Genomic DNA, 15,311 nt, shown 5'->3' with positions numbered 1-15,311 from the left:
CCCTGGGTTCCAGTATCTACCCTGGGGTCCAGTATCTACCCTGGGGTCCAGTACCTACCCTGGGGTCCAGTACCTACCCTGGGGTCCATTATCTACCCTGGGGTCCAGTATCTACCCTGGGGTCCAGTATCTACCCTGGGGTCCAGTATCTACCCTGGGGTCCAGTATCTACCCTGGGGTCCAGTACCTACCCTGGGGTCCAGTATCTACCCTGGGGTCCAGTATCTATCCTGGGGTCCAGTATCTACCCTGGGGTCCATTACCTACCCTGGGGTCCAGTATCTACCCTGGGGTCCAGTATCTACCCTGGGGTCCAGTATCTACCCTGGGGTCCAGTACCTATCCTGGGGTCCAGTGGGACTCGTCCTAGCAGAGTAAGGTTCATCTCTTCACACATCCTCTCTGCTCCTCCCGTGGTGGGGGGGAAGATCTGAGACGTGTTCTTGAGGAGGGGGGAGGGAGAGAGATGGGGAGAGAGACGAGAGAGGAGGGAGTGAGAGGGGAGAGGGAGGAGAGGGAGAGAGAGAGGGAGAGGGGAGAGAAAGGAGAGGAGAGAGAAAGGAGAGGAGAGAGAAAGGAGAGGAGAGAGAAAGGAGAGGAGAGAGAAAGGAGAGAGGGAGAGAGAAGAAAGGAGAGAGAGGAGAGGGAGAGAAAGGAGAGAGAGGAGAGGGAGAGAGGAGAGAGAGAGAGAAAGGAGAGGAGAGAGAAAGGAGAGGGAGAGAGAAAGGAGAGGAGAGAGAAAGGAGAGAGAGGAGAGGAGAGAGAAAGAGAGAGAGGAGAGGAGAGAAAGGAGAGAGAGGAGAGGAGAGAGAGGAGAGAGAGAGAGGGGAGAGAAAGGAGAGGAGAGGAGAGAAAGGAGAGAAAGGAGAGGAGAGAGAAAGGAGAGGAGAGAGAAAGGAGAGAAAGGAGAGGAGAGAGGGGAGAGAAAGGAGAGGAGAGAGAAAGGAGAGGAGAGAGAAAGGAGAGGAGAAAGGAGAGGAGAGAGAAGGGAGAGGAGAGAGAGGGGAGAGAGAGAGAGAGGGGAGAGAGAGAGACGAGGGGGGAAAGAGAAAGGGTTACACATCATGCCAATGAAGGGTGTCTGTCTTTATGAGAGAAAATTACACATTGTCCAAATATACACATAAATATATATAAATGAATAAAACTCTCACCTTGCATTTGGGACAGACAAACCCACTCATGTTCTCCACCACTCCTATGATGGGCAGCTGGACCTTCTGACAGAACCTGATCTCCTTCCTGACGTCCTGAAGAGACACCTCCTGGAGAGGGGAGGGGGGGGGGGGGGGGGGGAGGGGGGAGGGGGAGGGGGGGGGAGGGGGAGGGGGGAGGGGGGGGGGGAGGGGGAGGGGGAGGAGGGAGGAGGAGGGAGGAGGAGGGGGAGGGGGAGGGAGGAGGGGGGGAGGGGGGAGGGGGGAGGGGGGGAGGGAGGAGGGGGGGAGGGGGGAGGGGGAGGGGGGAGGAGGGAGGGAGGAGGGAGGGAGGAGGGGGGGGGGGGGGAGGGGAGGGGGGGGAGGGGGAGGGGGGAGGGGGGGGAGGAGGGAGGGAGGGAGGAGAGGGAGGGAGGAGGGGGAGGAGGGGGGGGAGGGGGGAGGGGGGGGGGAGGGGGAGGGAGGGAGGGGAGGGAGGGGGGGGGGAGGGGGGGGGGGGGGAGGGGGGAGGAGGGGGAGGAGGGGGGGAGGGGGAGGGGGGGGGGGGGAGGGGGAGGGGGGGGGGGGGGGGGGGGGGGGGGGGGGGGGGGGGGGGGGGGGGGGGGGGGGGAGGGGGGGGGGGGGGGGGGGGGGGGGGGGGGGGGGGGGGGGGGGGGGGGGGGGGGGGGGGGGGGGGGGGGGGGGGGGGGGGGGGGGGGGGGGGGGGGGGAGGGGGGGGGGGGGGGGGGGGGGGGGGAGGAGGGGGGGAGGGAGGGAGGGGGGAGGGGGGGGGGAGGGGGAGGGAGGGAGGGGGGGAGAGAGAGGAGGGGTGAGAGAGAGGGAGGGAGGAGGGGGGAGAGAGAGGGAGGGAGGGAAGAGGGGGGAGAGACATGGAGGGGTGAGAGAGGGAAGAGAGAGAGGGAGGGAAGAGGGGGGAGAGAGAGGGAGGGAGGAGAGAGGGGGGAGAGTTACGGGAAAGCTGAGTTGAGTTGTAATCAGGCACCGTAAACCGAAACTACCCTGTCATAACCCCACCAGATAGGCTAATGTCCTGGTTAAACTACCCTGTCATAACCCAACCAGACAGGCTAATGTCCTGGTTAAACTACCCTGTCATAACCCCACCCATCTAACCAGACAGGCTAATGTCCTGGTTAAACTACCCTGTCATAACCCCACCCATCTAACCAGACAGGCTAATGTCCTGGTTAAACTACCCTGTCATAACCACACCAATCTAACCAGACAGGCTAATGTCCTGGTTAAACTACCCTGTCATAACCCCACCCGACAGGCTAATGTCCTGGTTAAACTACCCTGTCATAACCACACCAATCTAACCAGACAGGCTAATGTCCTGGTTAAACTTCCCTGTCATAACCCCACCCATCTAACCAGACAGACTAATGTCCTGGTTAAACTACCCTGTCATAACCCCACCAGACAGGCTAATGTCCTGGTTAAACTACCCTGTCATAACCCCACCAGACAGGCTAATGTCCTGGTTAAACTGCCCTGTCATAACCCCACCCATCTAACCAGACAGGCTAATGTCCTGGTTAAACTACCCTGTCATAACCCCACCAGACAGGCTAATGTCCTGGTTAAACTACCCTGTCATAACCCCACCCATCTAACCAGACAGGCTAATGTCCTGGTTAAACTGCCCTGTCATAACCCCACCAGACAGGCTAATGTCCTGGTTAAACTACCCTGTCATAACCCCACCCATCTAACCAGACAGGCTAATGTCCTGGTTAAACTACCCTGTCATAACCCCACCAGACAGGCTAATGTCCTGGTTAAACTACCCTGTCATAACCCCACCCATCTAACCAGACAGGCTAATGTCCTGGTTAAACTACCCTGTCATAACCCCACCCATCTAACCAGACAGGCTAATGTCCTGGTTAAACTACCCTGTCATAACCCCACCAGACAGGCTAATGTCCTGGTTAAACTACCCTGTCATAACCCCACCCATCTAACCAGACAGGCTAATGTCCTGGTTAAACTACCCTGTCATAACCCCACCAGACAGGCTAATGTCCTGGTTAAACTACCCTGTCATAACCCCACCAGACAGGCTAATGTCCTGGTTAAACTACCCTGTCATAACCCCACCAGACAGACTAATGTCCTGGTTAAACTACCCTGTCATAACCCCACCAGACAGGCTAATGTCCTGGTTAAACTACCCTGTCATAACCCCACCAGACAGGCTAATGTCCTGGTTAAACTACCCTGTCATAACCCCACAGGACAGACTAATGTCCTGGTTAAACTACCCTGTCATAACCCCACCCATCTAACCAGACAGGCTAATGTCCTGGTTAAACTACCCTGTCATAACCCCACCCATCTAACCAGACAGGGTAATGTCCTGGTTAAACTACCCTGTCATAACCCCACCCATCTAACCAGACAGGCTAATGTCCTGGTTAAACTACCCTGTCATAACCCCACCCATCTAACCAGACAGGCTAATGTCCTGGTTAAACTACCCTGTCATAACCCCACCCATCTAACCAGACAGGCTAATGTCCTGGTTAAACTACCCTGTCATAACCCCACCCATCTAACCAGACAGGCTAATGTCCTGGTTAAACTACCCTGTCATAACCCCACCCATCTAACCAGACAGGCTAATGTCCTGGTTAAACTACCCTGTCATAACCCCACCCATCTAACCAGACAGGGTAATGTCCTGGTTAAACTACCCTGTCATAACCCCACCCATCTAACCAGACAGGCTAATGTCCTGGTTAAACTACCCTGTCATAACCCCACCCATCTAACCAGACAGGCTAATGTCCTGGTTAAACTACCCTGTCATAACCCCACCAGACAGGCTAATGTCCTGGTTAAACTACCCTGTCATAACCCCACCAGACAGGCTAATGTCCTGGTTAAACTACCCTGTCATAACCCCACCAGACAGGCTAATGTCCTGGTTAAACTACCCTGTCATAACCCCACCCATCTAACCAGACAGGCTAATGTCCTGGTTAAACTACCCTGTCATAACCCCACCCATCTAACCAGACAGGCTAATGTCCTGGTTAAACTACCCTGTCATAACCCCACCCATCTAACCAGACAGGCTAATGTCCTGGTTAAACTACCCTGTCATAACCCCACCCATCTAACCAGACAGGCTAATGTCCTGGTTAAACTACCCTGTCATAACCCCACCCATCTACCAGACAGGGTAATGTCCTGGTTAAACTACCCTGTCATAACCCCACCCATCTAACCAGACAGGCTAATGTCCTGGTTAAACTACCCTGTCATAACCCCACCCATCTAACCAGACAGGTTAATGTCCTGGTTAAACTACCCTGTCATAACCCCACCCATCTAACCAGACAGGCTAATGTCCTGGTTAAACTACCCTGTCATAACCCCACCCATCTAACCAGACAGGCTAATGTCCTGGTTAAACTACCCTGTCATAACCCCACCAGACAGGCTAATGTCCTGGTTAAACAACCCTGTCATAACCCCACCCATCTAACCAGACAGGCTAATGTCCTGGTTAAACTACCCTGTCATAACCCCACCCATCTAACCAGACAGGCTAATGTCCTGGTTAAACTACCCTGTCATAACCCCACCCATCTAACCAGACAGGCTAATGTCCTGGTTAAACTACCCTGTCATAACCCCACCCATCTAACCAGACAGGCTAATGTCCTGGTTAAACTACCCTGTCATAACCCCACCCATCTAACCAGACAGGCTAATGTCCTGGTTAAACTGCCCTGTCATAACCCCACCAGACAGGCTAATGTCCTGGTTAAACTACCCTGTCATAACCCCACCAGACAGGCTAATGTCCTGGTTAAACTACCCTGTCATAACCCCACCAGACAGGCTAATGTCCTGGTTAAACTACCCTGTCATAACCCCACCAGACAGGCTAATGTCCTGGTTAAACTACCCTGTCATAACCCCACCAGACAGGCTAATGTCCTGGTTAAACTACCCTGTCATAACCCCACCCATCTAACCAGACAGGCTAATGTCCTGGTTAAACTGCCCTGTCATAACCCCACCCATCTAACCAGACAGGCTAATGTCCTGGTTAAACTACCCTGTCATAACCCCACCAGACAGGCTAATGTCCTGGTTAAACTACCCTGTCATAACCCAACCAGACAGGCTAATGTCCTGGTTAAACTACCCTGTCATAACCCCACCAGACAGGCTAATGTCCTGGTTAAACTACCCTGTCATAACCCCACCAGACAGGCTAATGTCCTGGTTAAACTACCCTGTCATAACCCCACCAGACAGGCTAATGTCCTGGTTAAACTACCCTGTCATAACCCCACCAGACAGGCTAATGTCCTGGTTAAACTACCCTGTCATAACCCCACCAGACAGGCTAATGTCCTGGATTAAACTACCCTGTCATAACCCCACCAGACAGGCTAATGTCCTGGTTAAACTACCCTGTCATAACCCCACCAGACAGGCTAATGTCCTGGTTAAACTACCCTGTCATAACCCCACCAGACAGGGTAATGTCCTGGTTAAACTACCCTGTCATAACCCCACCAGACAGGCTAATGTCCTGGTTAAACTACCCTGTCATAACCCCACCAGACAGGCTAATGTCCTGGTTAAACTACCCTGTCATAACCCCACCAGACAGGCTAATGTCCTGGTTAAACTACCCTGTCATAACCCCACCCATCTAACCAGACAGGCTAATGTCCTGGTTAAACTACCCTGTCATAACCCCACCAGACAGGCTAATGTCCTGGTTAAACTACCCTGTCATAACCCCACCAGACAGGCTAATGTCCTGGTTAAACTACCCTGTCATAACCCCACCCATCTAACCAGACAGGCTAATGTCCTGGTTAAACTACCCTGTCATAACCCCACCCATCTAACCAGACAGGCTAATGTCCTGGTTAAACTACCCTGTCATAACCCCACCCATCTAACCAGACAGGCTAATGTCCTGGTTAAACTACCCTGTCATAACCCCACCCATCTAACCAGACAGGCTAATGTCCTGGTTAAACTACCCTGTCATAACCCCACCAGACAGGCTAATGTCCTGGTTAAACTACCCTGTCATAACCCCACCAGACAGGCTAATGTCCTGGTTAAACTGCCCTGTCATAACCCCACCCATCTAACCAGACAGGCTAATGTCCTGGTTAAACTACCCTGTCATAACCCCACCAGACAGGCTAATGTCCTGGTTAAACTACCCTGTCATAACCCCACCAGACAGGCTAATGTCCTGGTTAAACTACCCTGTCATAACCCCACCAGACAGACTAATGTCCTGGTTAAACTACCCTGTCATAACCCCACCAGACAGGCTAATGTCCTGGTTAAACTACCCTGTCATAACCCCACTAGACAGGCTAATGTCCTGGTTAAACTACCCTGTCATAACCCCACCCATCTAACCAGACAGGCTAATGTCCTGGTTAAACCACCCAGTCAGTCCTGGTTAAACCACCCAGTCAGTCCTGGTTAAACGACCCAGTCAGTCCTGGTTAAACGACCCAGTCAGTCCTGGTTAAACGACCCAGTCAGTCCTGGTTAAACGACCCAGTCAGTCCTGGTTAAACGACCCAGACAGTCCTGGTTAAACGACCCAGACAGTCCTGGTTAAACGACCCAGTCAGTCCTGGTTAAACCACCCAGTCAGTCCTGGTTAAACCACCCAGTCAGTCCTGGTTAAACCACCCAGACAGTCCTGGTTAAACCACCCAGACAGTCCTGGTTAAAGCACCCAGACAGTCCTGGTTAAAGCACCCAGACATAGCAACCCATCTAACCAGACAGTCCTGGTTAAACGACCCAGTCAGTCCTGGTTAAACGACCCAGTCAGTCCTGGTTAAACCACCCAGTCAGTCCTGGTTAAACGGCTCAGTCAGTCCTGGTTAAACGGCCCAGTCAGTCCTGGTTAAAACGCCCAGTCAGTCCTGGTTAAACCACCCAGTCAGTCCTGGTTAAACCACCCAGTCAGTCCTGGTTAAACCACCCAGACAGTCCTGGTTAAACCACCCAGTCATAGCAACCCATCTAACCAGACAGTCCTGGTTAAACGACCCAGACAGTCCTGGTTAAACCACCCAGACAGTCCTGGTTAAACCACCCAGTCAGTCCTGGTTAAACCACCCAGACAGTCCTGGTTAAACCACCCAGACAGTCCTGGTTAAACCACCCAGACAGTCCTGGTTAAACGACCCAGTCAGTCCTGGTTAAACCACCCAGTCATAGCAACCCATCTAACCAGACAGTCCTGGTTAAACCACCCAGACAGTCCTGGTTAAACCACCCAGACAGTCCTGGTTAAACGACCCAGTCAGTCCTGGTTAAACGGCCCAGTCAGTCCTGGTTAAACGGCCCAGTCAGTCCTGGTTAAACCGCCCAGTCAGTCCTGGTTAAACCACCCAGTCAGTCCTGGTTAAACCACCCAGTCAGTCCTGGTTAAACCACCCAGTCAGTCCTGGTTAAACCACCCAGACAGTCCTGGTTAAACCACCCAGTCATAGCAACCCATCTAACCAGACAGTCCTGGTTAAACGACCCAGACAGTCCTGGTTAAACCACCCAGACAGTCCTGGTTAAACCACCCAGTCAGTCCTGGTTAAACCACCCAGACAGTCCTGGTTAAACCACCCAGACAGTCCTGGTTAAACCACCCAGACAGTCCTGGTTAAACCACCCAGTCATAGCAACCCATCTAACCAGACAGTCCTGGTTAAATGACCCAGTCAGTCCTGGTTAAACCACCCAGTCAGTCCTGGTTAAACGACCCAGTCAGTCCTGGTTAAACCACCCAGTCAGTCCTGGTTAAACGACCCAGTCAGTCCTGGTTAAACCGCCCAGTCAGTCCTGGTTAAACGGCCCAGTCAGTCCTGGTTAAACGGCCCAGTCAGTCCTGGTTAAACGGCCCAGTCAGTCCTGGTTAAAACACCCAGTCAGTCCTGGTTAAACCACCCAGTCAGTCCTGGTTAAACCACCCAGTCAGTCCTGGTTAAACCACCCAGTCAGTCCTGGTTAAACGACCCAGACAGTCCTGGTTAAACCACCCAGTCATAGCAACCCATCTAACCAGACAGTCCTGGTTAAACGACCCAGACAGTCCTGGTTAAACGACCCAGACAGTCCTGGTTAAACCACCCAGTCAGTCCTGGTTAAACCACCCAGACAGTCCTGGTTAAACCACCCAGACAGTCCTGGTTAAACCACCCAGACAGTCCTGGTTAAACCATCCAGTCAGTCCTGGTTAAACCACCCAGTCAGTCCTGGTTAAACCACCCAGTCAGTCCTGGTTAAACCACCCAGTCAGTCCTGGTTAAACCACCCAGTCAGTCCTGGTTAAACCACCCAGTCAGTCCTGGTTAAACCACCCAGTCAGTCCTGGTTAAACCACCCAGTCAGTCCTGGTTAAACCACCCAGTCAGTCCTGGTTAAACGGCCCAGTCAGTCCTGGTTAAACGGCCCAGTCAGTCCTGGTTAAACCACCCAGTCAGTCCTGGTTAAACCACCCAGTCAGTCCTGGTTAAACCACCCAGTCAGTCCTGGTTAAACCACCCAGACAGTCCTGGTTAAACCACCCAGTCATAGCAACCCATCTAACCAGACAGTCCTTGTTAAACGACCCAGACAGTCCTGGTTAAACCACCCAGACAGTCCTGGTTAAACCACCCAGTCAGTCCTGGTTAAACCACCCAGTCAGTCCTGGTTAAACCACCCAGTCAGTCCTGGTTAAACGACCCAGTCAGTCCTGGTTAAACCACCCAGTCAGTCCTGGTTAAACCACCCAGTCAGTCCTGGTTAAACCACCCAGACAGTCCTGGTTAAACCACCCAGTCAGTCCTGGTTAAACGGCCCAGTCAGTCCTGGTTAAACGGCCCAGTCAGTCCTGGTTAAACCACCCAGTCAGTCCTGGTTAAACCACCCAGTCAGTCCTGGTTAAACCACCCAGTCAGTCCTGGTTAAACCACCCAGTCAGTCCTGGTTAAACCACCCAGTCAGTCCTGGTTAAACCACCCAGTCAGTCCTGGTTAAACCACCCAGTCATAGCAACCCATCTAACAGTCAGTCATTTATGATTGATCTGACCACAAGGCCATAACATAGAGCAAAGGTCAAAACAACATCCGTTATATATATAAAAATTACCTGGTTGCCGCGGTTACAACAGAAACATGCTGTAGCTGCCCGGTTGCCATAGCGACATGCCTTAGCTACCTAGCCGTTCTCTCTAGTGAGCCGTAGTCGCCGTAGTTACCTGCGGGGTGGTGATGATGACGGCTCCGTCGATGTGGGCGGAGCTAAGGTACTGGACGATAGACAGGTGTTCGTCAGAGGTGCCGGGGGGCGTGTCCACGATGAGGTAATCCAGTTCCCCCCAATCGACATCTCGCAGGAACTGTTTGATCATCCCTGACAGGAAGTGAAGCACCACCACAGCCAATCAGATCACAGCCTCACAGACAATAACCAATTAAAGTCAACATCTTATCATCATCAGTCACACTTGATTTATTTATTTTTTATAATAGCCTGTAATGTTAATCTTTATTTATCCAGGAAGTTCCCTGGAGGTCAGACAAGTATGTATCAGCTAAACAAACACACACACACACACACACACACACACACACACACACACACACACACACACACACGGGTACCGTTCTTCTTGGGTCCTCTCCAGATAACAGCATCATCAGGACTGCTGAGTAGGAAGCCAATAGACATGACCGCAAGGTTATCCTCTACATACTGGAACACACACACACACACACACAGGTTATCCTCTACATACTGGAACACACACACACAGGTTATCCTCTACATACTGGAACACACACACACAGGTTATCCTCTACATACTGGAACACACACACAGGTTATCCTCTACATACTGGAACACACACACACAGGTTATCCTCTACATACTGGAACACACACACACAGGTTATCCTCTACATACTGGAACACACACACACAGGTTATCCTCTACATACTGGAACACACACACACAGGTTATCCTCTACATACTGGAACACACACACACAGGTTATCCTCTACATACTGGAACACACACACAGGTTATCCTCTACATACTGGAACACACACACAGGTTATCCTCTACATACTGGAACACACACACACAGGTTATCCTCTACATACTGGAACACACACACAGGTTATCCTCTACATACTGGAACACACACACAGGTTATCCTCTACATACTGGAACACACACACAGGTTATCCTCTACATACTGGAACACACACACACAGGTTATCCTCTACATACTGGAACACACACACAGGTTATCCTCTACATACTGGAACACACACACAGGTTATCCTCTACATACTGGAACACACACACACACACAGGTTATCCTCTACATACTGGAACACACACACACACACAGGTTATCCTCTACATACTGGAACACACACACAGGTTATCCTCTACATACTGGAACACACACACACACACACACACACACACAGGTTATAGGAAGCCAATAGACATGACCGCAAGGTTATCCTCTACATACTGGAACACACACACACACACAGGTTATCCTCTACATACTGGAACACACACACACACACAGGTTATCCTCTACATACTGGAACACACACACAGGTTATCCTCTACATACTGGAACACACACACACACACACAGGTTATAGGAAGCCAATAGACATGACCGCAAGGTTATCCTCTACATACTGGAACACACACACACACAGGTTATCCTCTACATACTGGAACACACACACACACAGGTTATCCTCTACATACTGGAACACACACACACACAGGTTATCCTCTACATACTGGAACACACACACAGGTTATCCTCTACATACTGGAACACACACACAGGTTATCCTCTACATACTGGAACACACACACAGGTTATCCTCTACATACTGGAACACACACACAGGTTATCCTCTACATACTGGAACACACACAGGTTATCCTCTACATACTGGAACACACACACAGGTTATCCTCTACATACTGGAACACACACACAGGTTATCCTCTACATACTGGAACACACACAGGTTATCCTCTACATACTGGAACACACACACAGGTTATCCTCTACATACTGGAACACACACACAGGTTATCCTCTACATACTGGAACACACACACACAGGTTATCCTCTACATACTGGAACACACACACACAGGTTATCCTCTACATACTGGAACACACACACACAGGTTATCCTCTACATACTGGAACACACACACACAGGTTATCCTCTACATACTGGAACACACACACACAGGTTATCCTCTACATACTGGAACACACACACACAGGTTATCCTCTACATACTGGAACACACACACACACACACAGGTTATCCTCTACATACTGGAACACACACACAGGTTATCCTCTACATACTGGAACACACACACACAGGTTATCCTCTACATACTGGAACACACACACACACACACAGGTTATCCTCTACATACTGGAACACACACACACAGGTTATCCTCTACATACTGGAACACACACACACAGGTTATCCTCTACATACTGGAACACACACACACAGGTTATCCTCTACATACTGGAACACACACACACACACACAGGTTATCCTCTACATACTGGAACACACACACACACACACAGGTTATCCTCTACATACTGGAACACACACACACACACACAGGTTATCCTCTACATACTGGAACACACACACACACACACAGGTTATCCTCTACATACTGGAACACACACACACACACACAGGTTATCCTCTACATACTGGAACACACACACACACACAGGTTATCCTCTACATACTGGAACACACACACACACACAGGTTATCCTCTACATACTGGAACACAACTAATAAACTGATATATTAAAAAGAAAGAAAACAAACATTGAACTATTCCTCTATTGAAGACTCACCACAGGAGACCAGCCAGAACCACTCTGATGGACCTACAGACAGAGAGACAGACGTGCCATTGGAACACAGGAGTGATGGTTGCTGATAATGGGCCTCTGTACACCTATGTAGACTTTCCATAAAAATATCTGCCGTTTCCAGCTACAATAGTAATTTACAACATTAACAATGTCTACACTGTATTTCTGATCAACTTGGGATGTTAATTTAAAATGGACCCCCCCCCCAAAAACAAAGTGTTTTTTATTTTATTTTTAAAAGGACATTTCTAAGTGACTCCCAAAACTTTTGAACGGTACATCTTATTGAAACACCAAAACAGCATCGAGATAGGGATCTGACCAATAGCAGAGAGGATATCAATCACATGACCATATAACACGAGGAGAGAGACAGAGAGACAATCCTGCTACCTGCTCTCCCTCCAGACCCATGATCCTGGGGATGGACGGACCACAGATGTCCACATCTAGGAGAGCAACCTGGAGAAAACACACACACACACACACACAGATTATGGTGTAGAACATCTCCTCAGACAGCAGATTTAGCGGGTATCACTTAGCCAGTGCATTAACACGTTATCCAGCCGTCATACCCTCATCTGACCACAGAGAGGCAGCACTGAGCCGAGCTAAAGCTTTCAGCCAATGTTCCATTTGTGACCACCAGGGGGAGACAAAACCCACGGAAAGGTTTAGTTTGACGATAACACAGAGTGGGTATGTTAACTAAACAGACTGGTTGCAGACTTCACCAGGTAGAGGCAGTTTTGTTCAGCTTTTATGATGTATTTATTTATTTTATTACTTTATTTCATTGACAGTTGAATGAAAACCTGTGATATAATGTGTTTTAACGGTACGACGTGATCTGATCGGACGGCCCTAAGCTTCTCCTCTGATCACACCAACTGTCGTCAGCTATCTGGGTGACCTTCCCACACGAGAGAGGGAGAAGAAAGAGAGAGAGAAAAGAGGGGGGGGAGAAAGAGTCCTAACAAATGAGTGGAGAACAGAGAGCTAGAGGGAGAGAGATGTTGAAGTGTTACCTCTTTAGTGGCGTCACTAGCCAGGGCGTGGGCCAGATGTGCGCTGAAGGTGCTCTTCCCTACTCCTCCTTTCCCTGACAGGACCAAGATCTTATGTTTCACTGTTAACATCTTCTCTGCTATCTCCTCTATGGCTGCAGGGGAGGGGGAGGGAGAGAGGGTCGGGGAGGGGGGAGAGAGAGAGAGTCGGGGAGGGGGGGAGAGAGAGAGAGGGTCGGGGAGGGGGGGAGAGAGAGTGAGTGAGGGAGTGAGTGAGGAAAGAGAGAGAGGCATTAAACACACATTGAAAACAAGGAATTGCAGACTAATCAGTAGTGCAGGGCAGAACAGAGACAGAGAGACTGAGTCTTTACCTGGGTCTGGTGCTTTAGTGGCTCCAGAGGAACAGAGGTTCTGGTTGGGACAACCCTGACATGCTGACGTCTTCCCTGCCTGCTCACTGGCCGTACCCGGGCAGTCTGACACCCAAAACAACCAATCAGGTCAATACATCAAAAACAACAACCATGACCAACCAATCAGATAATAGAAGTGCCAAGATTGAATATGTAGGAAATGCTTGTTTCTTTGTCCACTAATTTGCATGTGACTGAATGAGTTAAAACACAGATCCATTGACCAAAGATATTATAGTTTATTGGACAAACCCTGTCTATGTTTTTGACAGGTCATGTGATACAGTTTATCCTAGAGACGAGCCAGCCGATCCAACCCGACCATCTGCACGACGGTCAGACAGGCTTCCGGTGTAGATTTAAGACACCAGGGAGCCTGTACGAGGTATCAATCGGGATGGGAAATGCGAATTGTTCCCATTATCCCAACTATTTAAACTGAGAAGATTTGAACGATTACTTAAAAATGTGTCACAGCAGCCATTATGAAAACGGCACATAAGCGTTGAACAACAAATGAGCTGATTGGCTGTCATGACATAAACACTGCTCAATGGATCTGTCAAACTGGTTTGTAAAACTGCGCCATCTGTCTGTTGTCTTATGGTGAAACCATTTTCACGGCAATCCCCGAAAAAACGGAAATTAAGTTTTACTTAGCAGGTTAGGATAATTAACGTAGGTTAAGAGACCGAGGTTCATTAAGGTTAAAGAAAATCACTTTGTATCGAAGTGCGGTGAGTATTTGACAGGCAGCTATGCTAACAGGCTAACCAGCTAACTTTCAGACAAACTATTCTTCATTAACAACGACAACAAACTTAACATTCACAAACAATTAACAACTAACATTATAAGAGGCTAAAAACACATATAATAAACGTGGTGTCTGGAGACGGGCGTGTTTTGTTATAATAAACTTAAAATAAACTCACGCTGTGGCGCATCACTTGGAATGTCAGCCATGTTTATTGGGGCGCTGTGGATATTCGTCCGGACTGAAATCACGTCTCATCTCAAAAGGTTCCGCATAAGCACGTTTGACGAAACCAGAGACTAATCTATAAAAAAATAGACACACTATAATAATTGTAAAACAGCTAGCCTGGTGATTGAACGGGTTACCAGGCCCATATTTTCAGAATTGTTTTTTAAATCCGTTATAGGGGGGGATCCAGGCCTCCGTGCCCGCTATGGGAGCACCCCACTACGGGCTCAAATCAATGGGGGCTGCCCCTAGTGATTTATGGAGGTTAAAAAAACAAACAAAAAAACAGACAATTTGGGCCCATATTGCATTGTATCTCTCCTATATCAAGGTGGGTTTATGTTCTTCCATCCTGTCCGCTTCCATACATCTCTCCTATATCAAGGTGGGTTTTAGGGGGGGGGGGGTTCTTCCCTTATCCACTACGCTTTTCTTCCCCCAGCTGACTTTTCCTATACAACAGGTCAATACAGACCACCAGTCTGTCTATCCTGCCCTCTATCTACCAGTCTGTCCCTCTATCCACCAGTCTGTCCCTCTATCCACCAGTCTGTCCCTCCAACCACCAGTCTGTCCCTCTATCCACCAGTCTGTCCCTCTATCCACCAGTCTGTCCCTCTATCCACCAGTCTGTCTATCCTGCCCTCTATCCACCAGTCTGTCCCTCTATCCACCAGTATGTCTATCCTGCCCTCTATCCACCAGTCTGTCCCTCTATCCACCAGTCTGTCCCTCTATCCACCAGTCTGTCTATCCTGCCCTCTATCCAC

At 50.0% G+C, this 15,311-nt stretch overlaps 1 protein-coding gene across 1 annotated transcript in view; it reads right to left on the bottom strand.

Annotated features, from left to right (window-relative positions):
• LOC135554819 (cytosolic Fe-S cluster assembly factor nubp1-like) overlaps positions 1-14,561 on the bottom strand; it is an 18,275-nt gene extending 3,714 nt beyond the window's left edge. Inside the window, exons 1-9 of the mRNA XM_064987267.1 lie at positions 14,489-14,561; positions 13,512-13,616; positions 13,159-13,292; positions 12,521-12,589; positions 12,107-12,139; positions 9,815-9,905; positions 9,409-9,563; positions 1,155-1,265; positions 340-442 (exon numbers count right to left, since the gene is read on the bottom strand). Of these exons, the coding sequence (XP_064843339.1) occupies positions 340-442; positions 1,155-1,265; positions 9,409-9,563; positions 9,815-9,905; positions 12,107-12,139; positions 12,521-12,589; positions 13,159-13,292; positions 13,512-13,616; positions 14,489-14,519 (832 nt within the window). The 5' untranslated portion in view covers positions 14,520-14,561. The remainder of the gene's footprint in view (positions 1-339; positions 443-1,154; positions 1,266-9,408; positions 9,564-9,814; positions 9,906-12,106; positions 12,140-12,520; positions 12,590-13,158; positions 13,293-13,511; positions 13,617-14,488) is intronic.
• Positions 14,562-15,311: the final 750 nt, after the last annotated feature.

This window comes from Oncorhynchus masou, chromosome 14 (assembly GCF_036934945.1).
Source record: "Oncorhynchus masou masou isolate Uvic2021 chromosome 14, UVic_Omas_1.1, whole genome shotgun sequence".
In the NCBI taxonomy this organism is placed as follows: Eukaryota; Metazoa; Chordata; class Actinopteri; order Salmoniformes; family Salmonidae; genus Oncorhynchus; species Oncorhynchus masou.
This window is presented reverse-complemented; position numbering and strand designations above follow the sequence as displayed.